The sequence below is a fragment of the Anomaloglossus baeobatrachus genome, chromosome 2 (assembly GCF_048569485.1).
Source record: "Anomaloglossus baeobatrachus isolate aAnoBae1 chromosome 2, aAnoBae1.hap1, whole genome shotgun sequence".
Classification (NCBI taxonomy): Eukaryota; Metazoa; Chordata; class Amphibia; order Anura; family Aromobatidae; genus Anomaloglossus; species Anomaloglossus baeobatrachus.
Genome location: NC_134354.1, coordinates 99,555,106 through 99,571,799, shown reverse-complemented (window position 1 = coordinate 99,571,799; position 16,694 = coordinate 99,555,106). Strand labels below are relative to the sequence as shown.

At 42.9% G+C, this 16,694-nt stretch overlaps 1 protein-coding gene across 3 annotated transcripts in view; it reads right to left on the bottom strand.

Annotated features, from left to right (window-relative positions):
* LOC142291019 (uncharacterized) overlaps positions 1-16,694 on the bottom strand; it is a 38,519-nt gene that overhangs the window by 8,689 nt on the left and 13,136 nt on the right. Inside the window, exon 4 of one of the 3 annotated variants that reach the window (XM_075335224.1) lies at positions 7,412-7,950. The exons of the other annotated variants lie outside the window; for them this stretch is intronic. Within the exon in view, the coding sequence (XP_075191339.1) occupies positions 7,664-7,950 (287 nt within the window). The 3' untranslated portion in view covers positions 7,412-7,663. Of the gene's footprint in view, positions 1-7,411; positions 7,951-16,694 lie in introns of those variants that run through there. 3 annotated transcript variants of the gene reach the window in all.

Here is a 16,694-nt window from a genome sequence, read left to right as displayed (position 1 = left end):
GCAGAATTGAGTGTAGTAACTTTTTTTGGACCCATAGATCCTTCACAAGTTTTATAACATTGGTACTTGAAAATGAAAGATGTTTTTTTTCCACGAAAATGTTGTTTTGGCCCTGTTTTTTTTTCACAAGAATAGTAGGAGAAAATGTATATGACAATTTTAAAACAATTTCTTTAAGTACAAAGACATCCCATATGTAGTTAGAAATTACTCTTTGGCCGCAGAGCAGGGATCCAAAGGGAAGGAATGCTATTTGACTTTTGGAGCACAATTTTAACTAGAACCGATAATGGACCCCATGTTACATTTACAGAGCATCCAGGGTGCCGAAAAAGCAGAAACCTCCCACAAGTGGGTGCATTTTGGAAACTATACGGCTCAAGGAATTTATCTATAGTTATATCAAACTATTTGTACCCAGATGCATCTCAAAAGTTTATAATATTGGGATAAAAAAAAATTCCCACTAAAATGATGCTTTGGCCCCAACTTTGGTAAAAACAAAATACACTGTGTGCAGAATTATTGGGCAAATGAGTATTTTGATCACATGATAATTTTTATACATGTTGTCCTACTCCAAGCTGTATAGGCTTGAGAGCCAACTACCAATTAAGTAAATCAGGTGATGTGCATCTCTGTAATGAGGAGGGGTGCGGTGTAATGACATCAACACCCTATATAAGGTGTGCTTAATTATTAGGCAACTTCCTTTTCTTTGGCAAAATGGGTCAGAAGAGAGATTTGATGGGCTCTGAAAATTCCAAAATTGTGATTTGTCTTGCAGAGGGATGCAGCAGTCTTGAAATTGCCAAACTTTTGAAGCGTGATCACCGAACAGTCAAGCATTTCATGGCAAATAGCCAACAGGGTTGCAAGAAATGTGTTGAGAAAAAAAGGCGCAAAATAACTGCCCATGAATTGAAGAAAATCAAGCGTGAAGCTGCCAAGATGCCATCTGCCATCAGTTTGGCCATATTTCAGAGCTGCAATATTACTGGAGTACCAAAAAGCACAAGGTGTGCCATACACAGGGACATGGCCAAGGTAAGGAAGGCTGAAAAATGACCACCTCTGAACAAGAAACATAAGATAAAACATCAAGACTGGGCCAAGAAATATCTTAAGACTGATTTTTCAAAGGCTTTATGGACTGATGAAATGAGAGTAACTCTTGATGGGCCAGATGGATGGGCCAGAGGCTGGATCAGTAAAGAGCAGAGAGCTCCACTCCGACTCAGATGCCAGCAAGGTGGAGGTGGGGTACTGGTATGGGCTGGTATCATCAAAGATGAACTTGTGGGACCTTTTTGGGTTGAGGATGGAGTCAAGATCAACTCCCAGACCTACTGCCAGTTTCTGGAAGACAACTTCTTCAAGCAGTGGTACAGGAAGAAGTCGGTATCGTTCAAGAAAAACATGATTTTCATGCAGGACAATGCTCCATCACATGCATCTAACTACTCCACAGCATGGCTGGTCAGTAATGGTCTAAAAGATGAAAAAATGACGACATGGCCCCCTTGTTCACCTGTTCTGAACCCCATAGAGAACCTGTGGTCCCTCATAAAATGTAAGATCTACAGGAAGGGAAAACAGTACATCTCTCGGAACAGTGTCTGGAGGCTGTGGTGGCTGCTGCACACAATGTTGATCGTAAATAGATCAAACAACTGACAGTCTATGGATAGTAGGCTGTTGAGTGTCATCAGAAAAAAGGTGGCTATATTGGTCTGTAATTTTTTTGGGTTTTGTTTTTACATGTCAGAAATGTTTATTTCTAAATTTTGTGCAGCTATATTGGTTTACCTGGTGAAAATAAACAAGTGAGATGGGAATATATTTGGTTTTTATTAAGTTGCCTAATAATTCTGCACAGTAATAGTTACCTGCACAAAGAGATATCCTCCTAAGATAGCCAAATCTAAAAATAAAAATAATCTCCAGCTTCCAAAAATATTAAGCTTTATTTATATTTATGAGTCTTTTGGGTTTATTGAGAACATAGTTGTTGATCAATAATAAAAACAAAATCCTCTAAAATACAACTTGCCTAATAATTCTGCACACAGTGTAGAGGAAAGGGCCTCAGAAAAACAGAAAAATGTTGCTTCGTTGTATCAGGTTTGTTGGCTGTGGCCCCGCTCCTTCTGGTTACATGAGTATGACCTTAAACAGGTCCTGTAAGTGAAAAAGTGAATCTATGGTATAATATTTATGCTAATTCTAACAAGGGGAGGGGATAACTATGAATCCCCCCCAGATATTATCTGATCCTCAGCTGCTGTCAGTCAAAACTTTACTTTCTTGGATTTCAAAACTTAAATATCCGAGCTGACAACTACAGGTATGTTTACAATCAGCCTGATCGTGCCAGTATAGCACTAACTTTAGCTTATATACAAAAATCTTGGTGATTGGATCCCTTTAACAGATGACGGACCTGAGTGGGGATTTTTGTTTTTTTTGTGGACTGGCTTGAAGCTCTTATTTTACATAACATTTTGGATTACATTTATCCTGTGCTCTACATTGTGCACTTATATCGGGGACTCCATCTAAATCTCACAATGACAAAATACAGATGAAAGCCCCATGGGTTGCATTCACCATAATGAGACACCAGAATTACTCTCGAATCGGTCTGACCTCTGCTCATCAGTGTGCGTCTTTTCAGAAATTCATAAAACTCTGGTCGACAGTGTTTTTATGTGTGCTTAAAAAGATAGGCACCCAAAGATCATAGGCCAGAGAGAGCCCAAAATGACTCCTTCTGTGTCATTATAGTGAATGTTCTGTTGGGGGTTCTGCCTGAATCACGTATTTCAGAAATTTATATGGAAAATCTGGTGTAAGTGCTCAGTGTATGTAGACAGCAGGATAAATGGGAGTCAAGCCTTACGGCGAACTTTGGGAGGCAAAATAGACAAATCAATTAGTTTTATTTTTTACATTGTTACTCAGTATAAGAGATAAGACAGCTTTATTCCTCGAGTCACTGCAATTACAGCGATACCAGATATACATAATTTTTTTTCTGCTTCAACACAAAAAGAATTTATAGAAAAAAATAATAGTTTCACATCGCTATATTCTGAGAGCTATACCTTTTTTATTTTTCCGCTGACAGTCATGTGAGGGGCTTCTTTTTGATGGGATGAGTTGATGTTTTTATTGGTACTGTTTTCAGGCACTTTTTTATCACTTTCCATTTCAATTTTTGGGAGGTGGCATGAACGAACAAAAAAAAAACAGCAATTCAGGATTTTTTTTATGCCGTTGACTGTAAAATTGATAAGATATCTTTATTCTTCAGGTTAGTAGGATTACAGTGATTCCAAATTTATATTTTTTTTTATGCTTTACCGCTTTTACATAAGAGAAACAAATTTAAAGAAAAACAAATTGTTTTTGCATCCCTATATTCTGAGAGCTACAGCTTTTTTTATTATTTTTTTCACAAATGGAGCTGAGTGGTGGCTATTTTTTTGAGGCACAAGATGACGTTTTCAGTGATAATATTTTTATTTACAGGCAAGTTTCATTGCATTTTTTTTTGCCCGTATAATGAAAAAGCCTCATCTTTGCCATGTTTTTAATCTATTAATTTTTTTTACAGCGGTCACTGAAGGGCTTAACTAGTGTGACAGTTTTACAGACTGGGTTGTTCAGGACGCGGCTATATCAAATATGTGTACATAAATACACATATTTATTGGTATAGGTTTTTTCATTTTTTTATTTATTTAGTGAATTTTTCTTTTATATTTATTTAAAAAAAAATCTTAGTCCCTATATTGGACTTTAACTTGTATTACTCTTATTACTGGTATAATCCATTGCAATGCAAATTTTTTTCTTTTTTTTTTTAGTTTTTACTGTACGGGGTAATTAGTGGGATAGTGTTATAGATTAGCTTGCTATAGACACAGCAATACCAACTAGGAGTACTTTTTCTGTTTTTACAGTTTTTAATTACAAAACATTTTTTATGATTTTTTTTTCTATGTTTACAAAAATTAGTTTTCAGATGCTTGATTGCGGGTCTAATATTGCACAATACTTGCATGATATTAGGCCTGTCAGCATTACACTAACAACAGACATCTGAAACCCAACTTATGGCAGGACCTTACAGATCATCATAACTGGGTGACCCTGAGGACATTATTTGGCCTGGAGACAGCATGGCTACCCTAGATTCTACCCTGGCATCCCTCAACTAAGCATCTAGATCTTGCTGTAGATATGGACAGCATCAAAGATGTGTGTTTCTTTCTTCCTTTAATGTATTTATAAATCGAACATATTCTAAAATGTGCAGAATCAGTTTACCAACCATAAAAAAATCCATACATCTGATGAATGCCTTGACAGACGCCATCAGTTACTACTAGGCTTTCACATAAAAAATAAAAGTATATCTCCACAGTGTTGCATCATCTTACATCTCCTCCCTCTTCTCTGTCTACCACCCTTCCCGCAGTCTCCCCATTCTGTCAATGATCTATGAATAACCTCCTCCATAATCCAAACCTACCACTCCAGTCTCCAAGAATTTTCTGAAGCTGCACCATCTCTCCGAAATGCACTACCCCAAACAATCAGGTTAATCCCCAACATCCACAATTTTAACTGTGCCCTAAAAACACATTAATTGGCTGGTTATTATACTCACCATCCTATTTTCCCTTTCCCACTTTTTACATTATGTTCTAAATCTGGTCTCCAACAGTTTCCCAATGTAATGTACTCAATAGTACCTCATATCTGTATATATACAGATACTGGCTAGTGCAGCTCTTCATATGTGACCCTTTACATCATAAAAGATGGTTGGACCCTACAATACAAAAACTTTTAACTTTTTGTGTCTCTTCTATTGCCTCATATTGTAAGTACTTGCATACAAGGCCATCTCTTCTGTTTGACTGGTAGTTTGTCATTCTTTAACTTTGTTGTTATGGTAAAGAGCTGTAGAATGTGCCAGATATGTATGTATGTATGTATATATATATATATATATATATATATATATATATATATGTGTATGTATAAATATATATATATATATATAAAATTGCCTTATTCTGTCTGTCTGTCTGTCTGTCTTGCTCCAAAATTGTGTCCTTACGGTGACACAAAGCTGATTGGCCGCTGGGCTCGCCATGGCCCCGGCCCCCCGCACGGATTGGCTGCTCGCCCAGGCTCCGCCCCGCCCCCACAGATTGGCCTCTCGCCCCGGCACCCTGCAGGCATTGGCAACTCGGCCACGCCCCGCCCCCCTCACGCAATGCACGCTAGCTCTGGCCCCGCCCCCCCACGCATTCCCCGAACGGACACGGTCACGGGCCACGACTCCTAGGTGAGTACTGTACCCCCGGGAGCCCACATCAGCGTACGCCGCAAACTCAGCCGACACATACCCTCGCATTGCTGGGGCTGGCCGGCGTATGCTGGTGTGGGCTCCCGTGCGAGCGGGGGACGAGATACGCTGGTAACCATGCTAGCATAGTTACCAGCGCATCAAGGTCCTGCAGCGGCGGAACATACACACACGCACACACATAACAGCACACACATAACAGCACACACATAACAGCACACTCACTCTCACACACACACCACACACACACACCTCACACACACACACCTCACACACACACACCTCACACACACACCTCACACACACACCTCACACACACACCTACCTCACACCTCACACACACACCTCACACACACACCTCACACACACACCTCACACACACACCTCACACACACACCTCACACACACACCTCACACACACACCTCACACACACACCTCACACACACACCTCACACACATACCTCACACACATCACATCCACATACTCACAACATCCTGGGATATCGCTTGCTTCTCGGCGGCGATACTGTGCTGTGAGCTTCCAGGACCTGCCGGAGGATCACATGGCCAGAAGCATGTGGTATCTCCGGATGTTGTGAGTGTGAGCGCGTATGTGCAATATCGTCAATGTGTGTGTGCGTGAGTGTATGCGATCGGGTGTGTGTGAGTTTATGCGATCGGGTGTGTGTGTGTGTGAGTGTATGCGATCGGATCTGTGAGTGTCGGCAGAGGAGCACGGCGTGCTGGAGGAGGCTGGGAGCAGAGAGGCTGATCCTGGGGAAGGCTGGGATGGGGAGGCTGAGAGAAGAGAGGCTGATGCTGGGGAAGGCTGAGGCTGGGGTAGGCTGGGAGGAGAGAGGATGATGCTGGGGACCGAAAAGGCTGATGCTGGGAGGAGAGAGGCTGATGCTGGGGGAGGCTGAGGCTGGGGTAGGCTGGGAGGAGAGAGGCTGATGCTGGGAGGAGAGAGGCTGATGCTGGGGGAGGCTGAGGCTGGGGTAGGCTGAGGCTGGGGTAGGCTGGGAGGAGAGAGGCTGATGCTGGGAAGAGAGAGGCTGATGCTGGGAAGAGAGAGGCTGATGCTGGGAAGAGAGAGGCTGATGCTGGGAGAGGCTGAGGCTGGGGGAGGCTGAGGCTGGGGTAGGCTGGGAGGAGAGAGGCTGATGCTGGGGACAGAAAAGGGTGATGCTGGGAGGAGAGAGGCTGATGCTGGGGGAGGCTGAGGCTGGGGTAGGCTGGGAGGAGAGAGGCTGATGCTGGGAGGAGAGAGGCTGATGCTGGGAGGAGAGAGGCTGATGCTAGGGACAGAAAAGGCTGATGCTGGGAGGAGAGAGGCTGATGCTGGGGACAGAAAAGGCTGATGCTGGGATGAGAGAGGCTGATGCTGGGGACAGAGAGGCTGATGCTGGGAGGAGAGAGGCTGATGCTGGGAGGAGAGAGGCTGATGCTGGGAGGAGAGAGGCTGATGCTGCGGGCAGAGAGGCTGATGCTGCGGGCAGAGAGGCTGATGCTGGTGCAGCATGGGGGATGGAGCACGATGGGGGGTGTGCAGCATGGGGGATGGAGCACGTTTGGGAGTGCGCAGCATGGCGGTTGGAGCACGATGGGAAGTGCACACCTCCCCCCAACACACACACAAGCACGCACTGCACAACACACCACACACACACACACTGGGAACCACAAACAACTGCCCTACACAGACACCCACACACACAGACAACGCTGCACACACAAATATTCGCACATACCGCACAACACACAAAACGTACCTCCCCCCAAAACACACCACACACACAACGCTACAGACACACAGCGCTCCACAAAAATCATACATGAACTACACAATACGTAAATTCTAGAATACCCGATGCGTAGAATCGGGCCACCTTCTAGTATATATATATATATATATATATATATATATATATATATATATATATATATAGATAGATAGATAGATATATATATATATATATATAGATAGATAGATAGATAGATAGAGAGAGAGAGAGAGAGAGAGAGGAGATTTATCATTTTAATATATATACACTGTTGTTTATATATATTAGAAGTGATTATTCATCAATATTCTCTTCTCTAGTGAGTTCTCAATCAACCTCTTTATACAAGTTCATTCATGATGGAAGATGTATGGATCCATTGGATCAGTACTAGAACACCACAATACAAGTGATTGTCTAAGTCACATTGAGCCGTTACCATGGAAGCTGTGTAGCGTATCGGTCCGCAAAAAAATATATACACTCGAGAGGTTATACTTCTAGATCAGTCTCCGTATACTGGAAATGAGCCCCATCACAGAGAACAAACTGGGGATTCTTTCGCTTCCATACACTAAAGGAGTCCACTTGTCCTGGCCAACTGGGCAACCGGATCCTCTTCACACAGCAGAAATCCTCAGCCAGGGAAAGTTGGAAGGCACGTGAGGTTGACTGACCCCAGGGGTTGGATGACAATGTTTCTCCAAGAAGTTCTCCCACGTGAAAAAGTGTGTGACCCCTGAAGTAAGCCAGGCAATCCAGAGAAAAGTGGGAAGACTCTGCAAAACAGCGCATACTGTAAGATGGCATCAACACACCGGTCAATATGTAATATGGTTGAAAGTTAAATAAATAAAAAGATGGAGTTGTGCTCCCAAACAACAGTACATTTGTGAATCAAAATGCACTACATGGACAGTCTTTCAGTGCAAATACAAATGAAATATCCAATATGGCTTATCCTTCTAATAACACTTGACATTCAAGGAATATTGGCGTTAAGCGAAAATTCTCACCATCAGTATCAAATCTTTTCACAGCAAGCAGAGGAGTCTCAGAGTGCATTTACATTGGACGATTATAGGGAATGAGCTGTAAAGTGAACACTCCCTCCCGATAATCATGCAATGAAAACGAGCTGCCAATCACCTAAAGAAAAAGCATGACGCTCGTTTGTCAGGTGAAATGACAAAGGATTATTCCCATCTCCAAGATCCTATCCCAATATGCAGTAGGTGTAATAATAATAATAATAATAATAATAATAATATTATTAGCAAATACCTCCAATTAGAAATTTAGTATAGCTCTTCTGATTTACTATATTGCTTACCTCATGTGCAGGGCATTGCAGGATCTTCGGGAATCCCCAGTTCCATCAACCTGGTACATACTGGGACAGAATCTTGGAGATGTGAATACCCCTTTAACCTCTTCACGACACATGACGTACTAGGTATGTCATGAATCATGTGAGGTTAATCCCCGCGGGCTGCCATGGGCAGTCCGCGGCGATACGCGGACATGTCAGCTAATTTCCACAGCTGACATGTGTGCCTGCCAGGAGCGAGTGGAATCACGTTCCACCACCGCCTATTAACCCCGTACATCTTGCTGTCAAATTCAGACAGCGAGATGTATCAGCGCGCTGCCATAAGCATAACTTACCCACCTCCATCCGAAGTCAAGTGATGTGATCACATGACTTCCGGTGGTTGCCATAATAGCACAGGGTCATGTGATGACTCCTGTAGCGATCATGAGTCACTTTCTCTCACTGCCGGCAGAGGGCAGTGTGTGAGAGTAAAGCAGCTTTTCTCCAGATCTCAGCTGTGTAGCTGTGATCTGGAGAAATGAATGAGCGATCAGACAGCGGATCGTTATAGTCCCCTAGGGGGACTAATAAAATAAAATAAAAAAAGTTGAAAAAAAAGTTTAAGAATTTAAAAAAATAAAAAAATCTAAAAGTTCAAATCACCCCCCATTCAGCCCATTGAAAATTAAAGGGTTAAAAAAATACACATTTGGTATCGCCATGTTCAGAAACACCCAATCGATCAAAATATAAAATCAATTAATCCGATTGGGAGATGGCGTAGTAGCAAACAAAATTCCAAACACCAAAATTAAGTTTTTTTGGTCGCCGCAAATTTTACGCAAAATGCAATAACAGGCATAACGTAGCATCTGTGCAAAAATTGTACCATTAAAAATCAGCTCAAGATGCAAAAACTAAGCAGTCACTTAGCCATAAATCCCAAAAAATGAGAATGCTACAAGTTTCGGAAAATGGCGCTACTTTTTTTTGGACGAGCTTGTGAATTTTTTTTAACCCCCTTAGATAAACCTATACATGTGTGGTGTCTACAAACTTGTACCGACCTGAGACATGAAACCAACATATCAGTTTTATTATATAGTGAACATGGTGAATAAAATATCCCAAAAACATTTTTTTTGCAGTTTTTTCACACCTGAAATTTTTTTTGCCGTTTTCCAGTACACTATATGGTAAAACTTATGGTTTCATTTAAAAGTACAGCTTGTCCCGCAAAAAACATGCCTTTATATGGCAAGAATGATGGAAAAATAAAAAGGTTACGGCTCTTGGAAGACGGGGAGCAAAAAAAAAAAAAACAAACTAAAAACGGAAAAACGCCCATGGGTGAACTGATTAAGTTTGTTTGTAGCACATTATACTGTATAAACAGGACTTGCACTCCCAAGAACAACGACAATCTATGTGCACAGAACGATCTATTAACGATAGAGCTCAGAATTATCTATAGTTACAGACTTGTCTCAGCCTCTATTGCGTTTACATTTTTTGCTGATCTTTTCAAAAACCCTATAAAGCCATTAAAAACAAGTGTTCTTTAAAAATATGAGATTAGGCAGGTAGAAGAGTAAGGCTGCTTTCACACATCAGTTTTTTGCCATCAGGCACAATCCGGCAAAAACATGAAAAAACGGATCCGGCGTCTGTTGCCGCCGGATCTGTTCTTCGCCCATAGACTTTCATTAGCGCTGGATTGTGCCGAATGGCCTTGCGTTTCATGTTTTTTGCCATATCCGGCAAAATTTACTTGTCTGGTGGCTGGATGAAACGTTGAAGTGAACGTTTTTGTGTCCGGCAAAAAAAAATGGATTGCGCCGGATATAATAGAAGCCTACGGACTTCCGGATCCGGCCGACGTTTTTTTTTAACTGAGCATGCTCAGTATCACACCGGATCTGTCAAAAAACTGAAGGAACTGATAGAAAAAACTGATGCAACTGATCCGTTTTTTCGCCGGATCCGTTGCATCAGTTTTCTCGTGCCTGATGCCAAAAAACTGATGTGTGAAAGCAGCCTCAGAATTTCTTAATGGGATATGCTTTCTAGTTTTATAATACACTGTATAACTCCCACTCATATCCAAAATTTCCCCTAAAACAAAAGTGTGGTTTACTGGATAGTATAATACCCAAATTCACAAATGCAATGTATGAAGGCTTTTTGTGATGCCAAATAGTAAGGCTGTGTGCACACGTTGCGCTTTTTACCGCGGAAACGCTGCATTTAGAACCGCAGCGTTTCAGTGGCAAATTGCATGCGTTCAGCTTTCCCAGCAAAGTGTATGAGAAAGCCGAAAAATCAGTGCACACGCTGCGTTTCTAAACGCAGCGTTTTGGAAGCCAAAAATCGGTGCGGAAAGAAAAGCAGCATGTCACTTCTTTTGTGCGGTGTAGCTGCGTTCTCTCCCCCATTGAATCAATGATGTGGGTCAGAACGCAGCTACACTGCAGTGAGCTGCTTTTTTGTTGCAGTCCGCGGGCTTTGTCGGCATGCCAGAACGCAGGAATTGACCTGGAAGTGAGGTCAAGAGGTTTCCTGTTGACCTCACTTCCTGGCAAAGTCCTGGAAAGCCCCCGGTATCGCCAAAGTGCCCGCCCCGACCCCCAACCCCCCTCCCGAAAATCCAACATGGCCGCGCGCACAGCAGCGCACCGGCCGCAACCTACTCCTATGATTTCTGTCGCATGTGCCTTGAGACATGCGACAGAAAAATGCCCCCAGGCCCTGCCAGGTCACCCCCTATTCCCCCCGGTATTCCCCCTTACCTGTCCGGTCGCAGCGCTGATCCCCCGCGGCCCCCTCCTCCTTCACAGCAGACGCCGGTCAGTGCGGTCACATGAGCAGAGCAGCTGACAGCCAGCACTGTGTTCAGAGAGCTGTGCTGGCTGCTCGCACTCTGCAGCTGTGACCCGGGGAGAGTGGGTGCAGATTTTTGGCACCCACTCTCCTCAAATGGAGGGTCTGCCCTCCTAGAAAATGGGGGATACGTTCCCTGAACGTGCCCCCATATTCTTGAAGGTCCAGAGCCGACGTGGGACGTCCAAATGGATTTCTGCGGACCCATTTTTTTCAAATTTGATTAAATTGGTGAACGAGGGAATGATTTGGGGAGTGTTTTTTCTAATAAAAAGTTTTTTGTCTTTTTTTTGCTTTTGTTTACTGTCAATTAGTTATGTCTGGTATCTGATAGACGCCGTGACATCACTAATTGCTGGGCTTGATGCCAGGTGACATTACACATCTGGTATCAACCCCATTTATTACCCCGTTTGCCAACGCACCAGGGCGCGGGATGAGTTGGGGCGAAGCGCCAGGATTGGCGCATCTAATGGATGCGCCACTTCTGGGGCGGCTGTGGCTTGCTATTTTTAGGCTGGGAAGAGTCAAATAACCATGGCTCTTCCCACCCTGAGAATACCAGACCCCAGCTGTCAGCTTCACCTTGGCTGGTGATCTAATTTGGGGGGACCCCACGTTATTTTTTTTTTAATTCTTTATTTATAAATAAAAAAAAAAAAGCCTGGGGAGCCCTCCAAATTAATCACCAGACAAGATGAAGCTGCCAGCTGTGGTTTGCAGGCTACAGCTGTCTGCTTTACCCTGACTGGCTATCAAAAATAGGGGGGACCCCATGCCATTTTTTTCATTGTTTTGTTTTTGTGTTTTTTTGATAAATACTAAGCTAGGCACCCTTTAGTGCCACATGAAAGGTACTAAAAGGTGCCAGCTTAGAATATGCAGGCGAGGTGGGATGTTATATATATTTGACATCCATTGACGCTTTTTTGGCTGTGTGCCCACAATCAGGTTTTGCAGTGGTTTGGGCGCTGAGTGTTTTACCTGCGTCCATAACGCTGCGTTGTGCAGTAGAAGCGTAGTGGAAGGATTTTTGGAGATCCCGTGCCCACTGTGCTTCTTTTCTCCGCAGCATAAACTGACCGGTGGCGTGGCTTCCTGAGACTCAGCATGTCAATTTATGCTGTGGAGACGAGAGTGCTCTCTGCAGGTAGAATAGAGCTAAAGTCCACAGCAGCCTGAACCCAAATCGTGGGCATGGCCAGCTGCGTTCTCCCGTGGACAACATTCACATCTCTGCAGGAAGGCTGACACTGTGTACTAGACGCCGTGTCGCTGGATCACGGCCACATAGCCTAAAAGTGAGAAATTTGTTGCTGCAGCAACATTTTGGGTGAAGTAGCTGATGATTCAAAATGCTTAATATACTCCTGAATAAAATCCTTGAGGGGTGCAGATTCCAAAATGGGGTCACTTGTGGGGGTTTTCTGACGTATAGGTGCCCAAGGGGCCCTGCTAATGTGACATGGTGCGCGAAGTTTATTTCAACTTTTCCAAAATTCAAATGGTGCTCCTTCCATTCCAAGCCCTCCCATTTATCCAAACAGAATGTGGAGAAGGAAATGACATCACAGGTTTTTTTTTCCAAAGTTCTGTGTTCAACCAACTTTATTAACACTGACAAGTCTTAAAAAACGCACCTAAAAAAACGCATGAAAAAAGCATGAAAAACGCATGCGTTTTTCTCAAGAAGCATTGTTTACAATTCTCCCCTCTGCCAGAGGGTGCGTTTTTTTCCGCGCTGAAAAAAAAGCAACGTGTGCACATAGCCTAACAGCCTCTAACGTAGATATTATATAATCACTGGAATAACAAAGAGAAGAAAAAATACATAGTTGTTTGTTTTCTGTGTACAAGAAGTACTGGTTCAGGTTGTTCCCCATTTAAACATTAAATGATTTTAATTTAGGTCCAATAGTATTAAATGAGAATCTTCTTTCTACACAATAGTATTTCTCTTTAATATTTTGAGGGGACAGTTGGAAGAAGCCTGCAGTAAAACATTACAAATGCACATCCTGACCTCTACTGGTCGGATCAGACACATTCTCCATGTGACACGTGACATTTACAACTTCAAATTAGACATATTGATTTTCCTAATATAATAAAGGCTACAAATCTCAATTCCCTGCAAAATGAAAGAGTGGTTAAAAAAAAAAAAGAAGGGAGGGAGGGAGGTTGGCTACAGTCCCATGGATCTTAAATTTCTAAATAATATGTGCAACTGTAGTTACAGGAACATCAATCTGCTTGGAAATGGTCTTATAACATTTACCTTTAACATGGTTGTTTATAATTTTCTTTCTAATCTCCAGAGACAACTGTTTCCTTCGCTTCCTCTGGTCCAAGGTTGATATGTGGTACATACCATGTTACCAAACAGCACAGTGAGTATCTGTAGCCCTATATACAGGCCCACTGACTAATTAAAAGATTGTAGACACCTGTGATGTTAATTAGTGGACACACCTTGATTTAACATGTCCCTTTTGTCACATTATTTTCAGGGGTACCATCATTTCTGTCCATGCCTGTTTCATGAGTTTTATATTTTTTAAATTCTATGGAAGCATGGTTGAAAAGCAATGTCTGAATTTCATTTGTTCATTTTCATATATTTTTTTATTATTAGTTTTGCCAGATTCAAGTTATTTCTGTGACCATTGTGGGTTTTTCTTTCATTTAACGAGGGGTAGCAACAATTTTGACCATGTGTGTATATGGCTTAGGGATTTGATCCCACTTACAGATTCCTTTTAAATCATAGGGTAGAGTATCGCTGCGATAACTACCGTATTTTTCGCTTTATAAGACGCACTTTCTTTCCCCCAAATTTTGGGGGAAAGTAGGGGGTGCGTCTTATAAGCCGAATATACAGGGGGCGGGGTATATATATATGTACACTACAGGGTCCAGGGGAGGTGGGGGCGCTGTGCTGGGGGCAGGTGAACGCTGCGGTGGCAGCGTTTGATCTCCTGCTCCCGCTCATATGATATGCACAGCCGCTGTCCATCTCCGGTGGTGCTGAAATCGCACCGCAGTGTGGGGCTGGGGGAGCGGTGCATATTATATGTCTCTGCGCGCCCCTGTGATGGTACATGCCCCCCCCTGTGTTAGATTTTCCCCCCATGCTGCTGCTCATTCTAAAATAAAAAAGCTTTACTTATCCCCTCCAGCGTTTCTCCCCGTGTCCCTGCTTCCACTGTGATCAGGCAGGCAGAGATCTTACTCTAATGTGCCGATCACATGACCGCACTGAGAACCAGGAAGTGGAGGAAGAGAAGCACGGAGCCAGACAGGAGGGAGCTCAGCGCTGCAGGAGGTAAGGAAAGAGGGTTTTATTTTACTATGGGCAGCAGCCTGGGGGCAATATCTAACACAGGGAGACTTGTGCGATCTATAGGGGCCATGGGCAGCACTATGGGGGCGATATCTAACACAGGGGGACTTGTGCGATCTATATAGGGGCCATGGGCAGCACTATGGGGCGATATCTAACACAGGGGGACTTGTGCGATCTATATAGGGGCCATGGGCAGCACTATGGGGGCGATATCTAACACAGGGGAACTTGTGCGATCTATAGGGGCCATGGGCAGCACCATGGGGGCGATATCTAACACAGGGGGACTTGTGCGATCTATATAGGGGCCATGGGCAGCACCATGGGGGCGATATCTAACACAGGGGGACTTGTGCGGTCTATATAGGGGCCATGGGCAGCACTATGGGGGCGATATCTAACACAGGGGGACTTGTGCGGTCTATATAGGGGCCATGGGCAGCACTATGGGGGCGATATCTAACACAGGGGGACTTGTGCGATTTATATAGGGGCCATGGGCAGCACTATGGGGGAGATATCTAACACAGGGGGACTTGTGCGATCTATAGGGGCCATGCGCAGCAGCATGGGGGCGCTATCTAACACAGGGGAACGTGTGCAATCCATAGGGGACCATAGGCAGCACAGGGGAATGCATGCAATCCATTGGGGGCCATAGGCAGCACAGGGGAACGTGTGCCATCACAAGGGGGCTATATTCAATATAAGGGGGTCATATCCAGATTAAGGGAGCTAATTTTAGGTTGGGGCGCTATGAGGAACATATACCCTATATGATTTGTTAGAGGGACACTGGCATTATAAGATGGACCCCACTTAACATTAAAAAAAAAAATTCTCTTTTCCTTCACCAAATTTGGGGGTGCGTCTTATAATCAGGTGCGTCTTATAAAGCGAAAAATACGGTAAGTGGCTGCGTAGTTTTCCCTCTCTAATTAATGCGGAGTAGGCGAGACTGAGCTGATCTTGCTGTTAGGTTAGAGAAAGCTTGTGTCCACACGAAGGTTACTAGAATGGATCTTTGGTGCACTGACTGAAAAAAATAAAACAGTCACACAAAGATAACAAGTTGATTTACACTTAGTAGAAGAATCTCGGACCCAAACAAAAGCCGATCTCCTGCATTTTCAAGTGTGACTGTGCACCAAAAGAGTACATATGTGATGCCGTACTTGTTTGCCCACATTTATGTGTGGTTATGAAGGGTACAGACAATTGGTGTAGTACAAAACTGCTTGATATAAAATCTGCAATAGGCATCCTTTATAGTGTGATAATTAAAATAACTTCTACTAAAGTGTACAGCTGACTATAATGTGTATAAGTAGTATAACCCCTTCACTCTGGGCAATTTTCCATTTGTTCCTCCCCTTTCTCCAAGATCCAAAACTTTATTATTTTTCCATCAATATAGCCATATGAAGGCTTGATTTTTTGCGGGATGAGTTGTACTTTTGAATGACACCATTCATTCTGCCACATATTATACTGGAAAACAGCAAAAAAAATCAAAGTGTGATGAAATTGGAAAAAAAAGTGCAATTGCACAATTGTTTTTTAGAATTTATATTTACCATATTTACAATATAAAAAAAAAAATGGACCTGACATTGTGATTCCCAGCTCAGTACGAGTTCATTGATACTAAACATGTACAGTTTTACTTATATCTAAGTGGTGAAAAAAAAATTCAGACTTTCGTATTAAAAAAAGAAACAAAAAAGGAAAAGCGCTTTTGTCGCTATTTTCCAAGACCCATAGCGTTCTCATTTTTTGGGCTCTGGGGCTCAATGACGGTTTAATTTTTTTGTGTCTTTTGCTGGCGTTTTTAATTATACCATATTTGTGTAGATGTGATGTTTTGATCACCTGTTATTGCATTTAAATTTAAAAAATGTAATTTTGGCATCTGGAATTTTTTTCTCGCTGCGCCATGTACCAATCAGATTAATTGATTTTAGATTTTATGTATTTTTTAT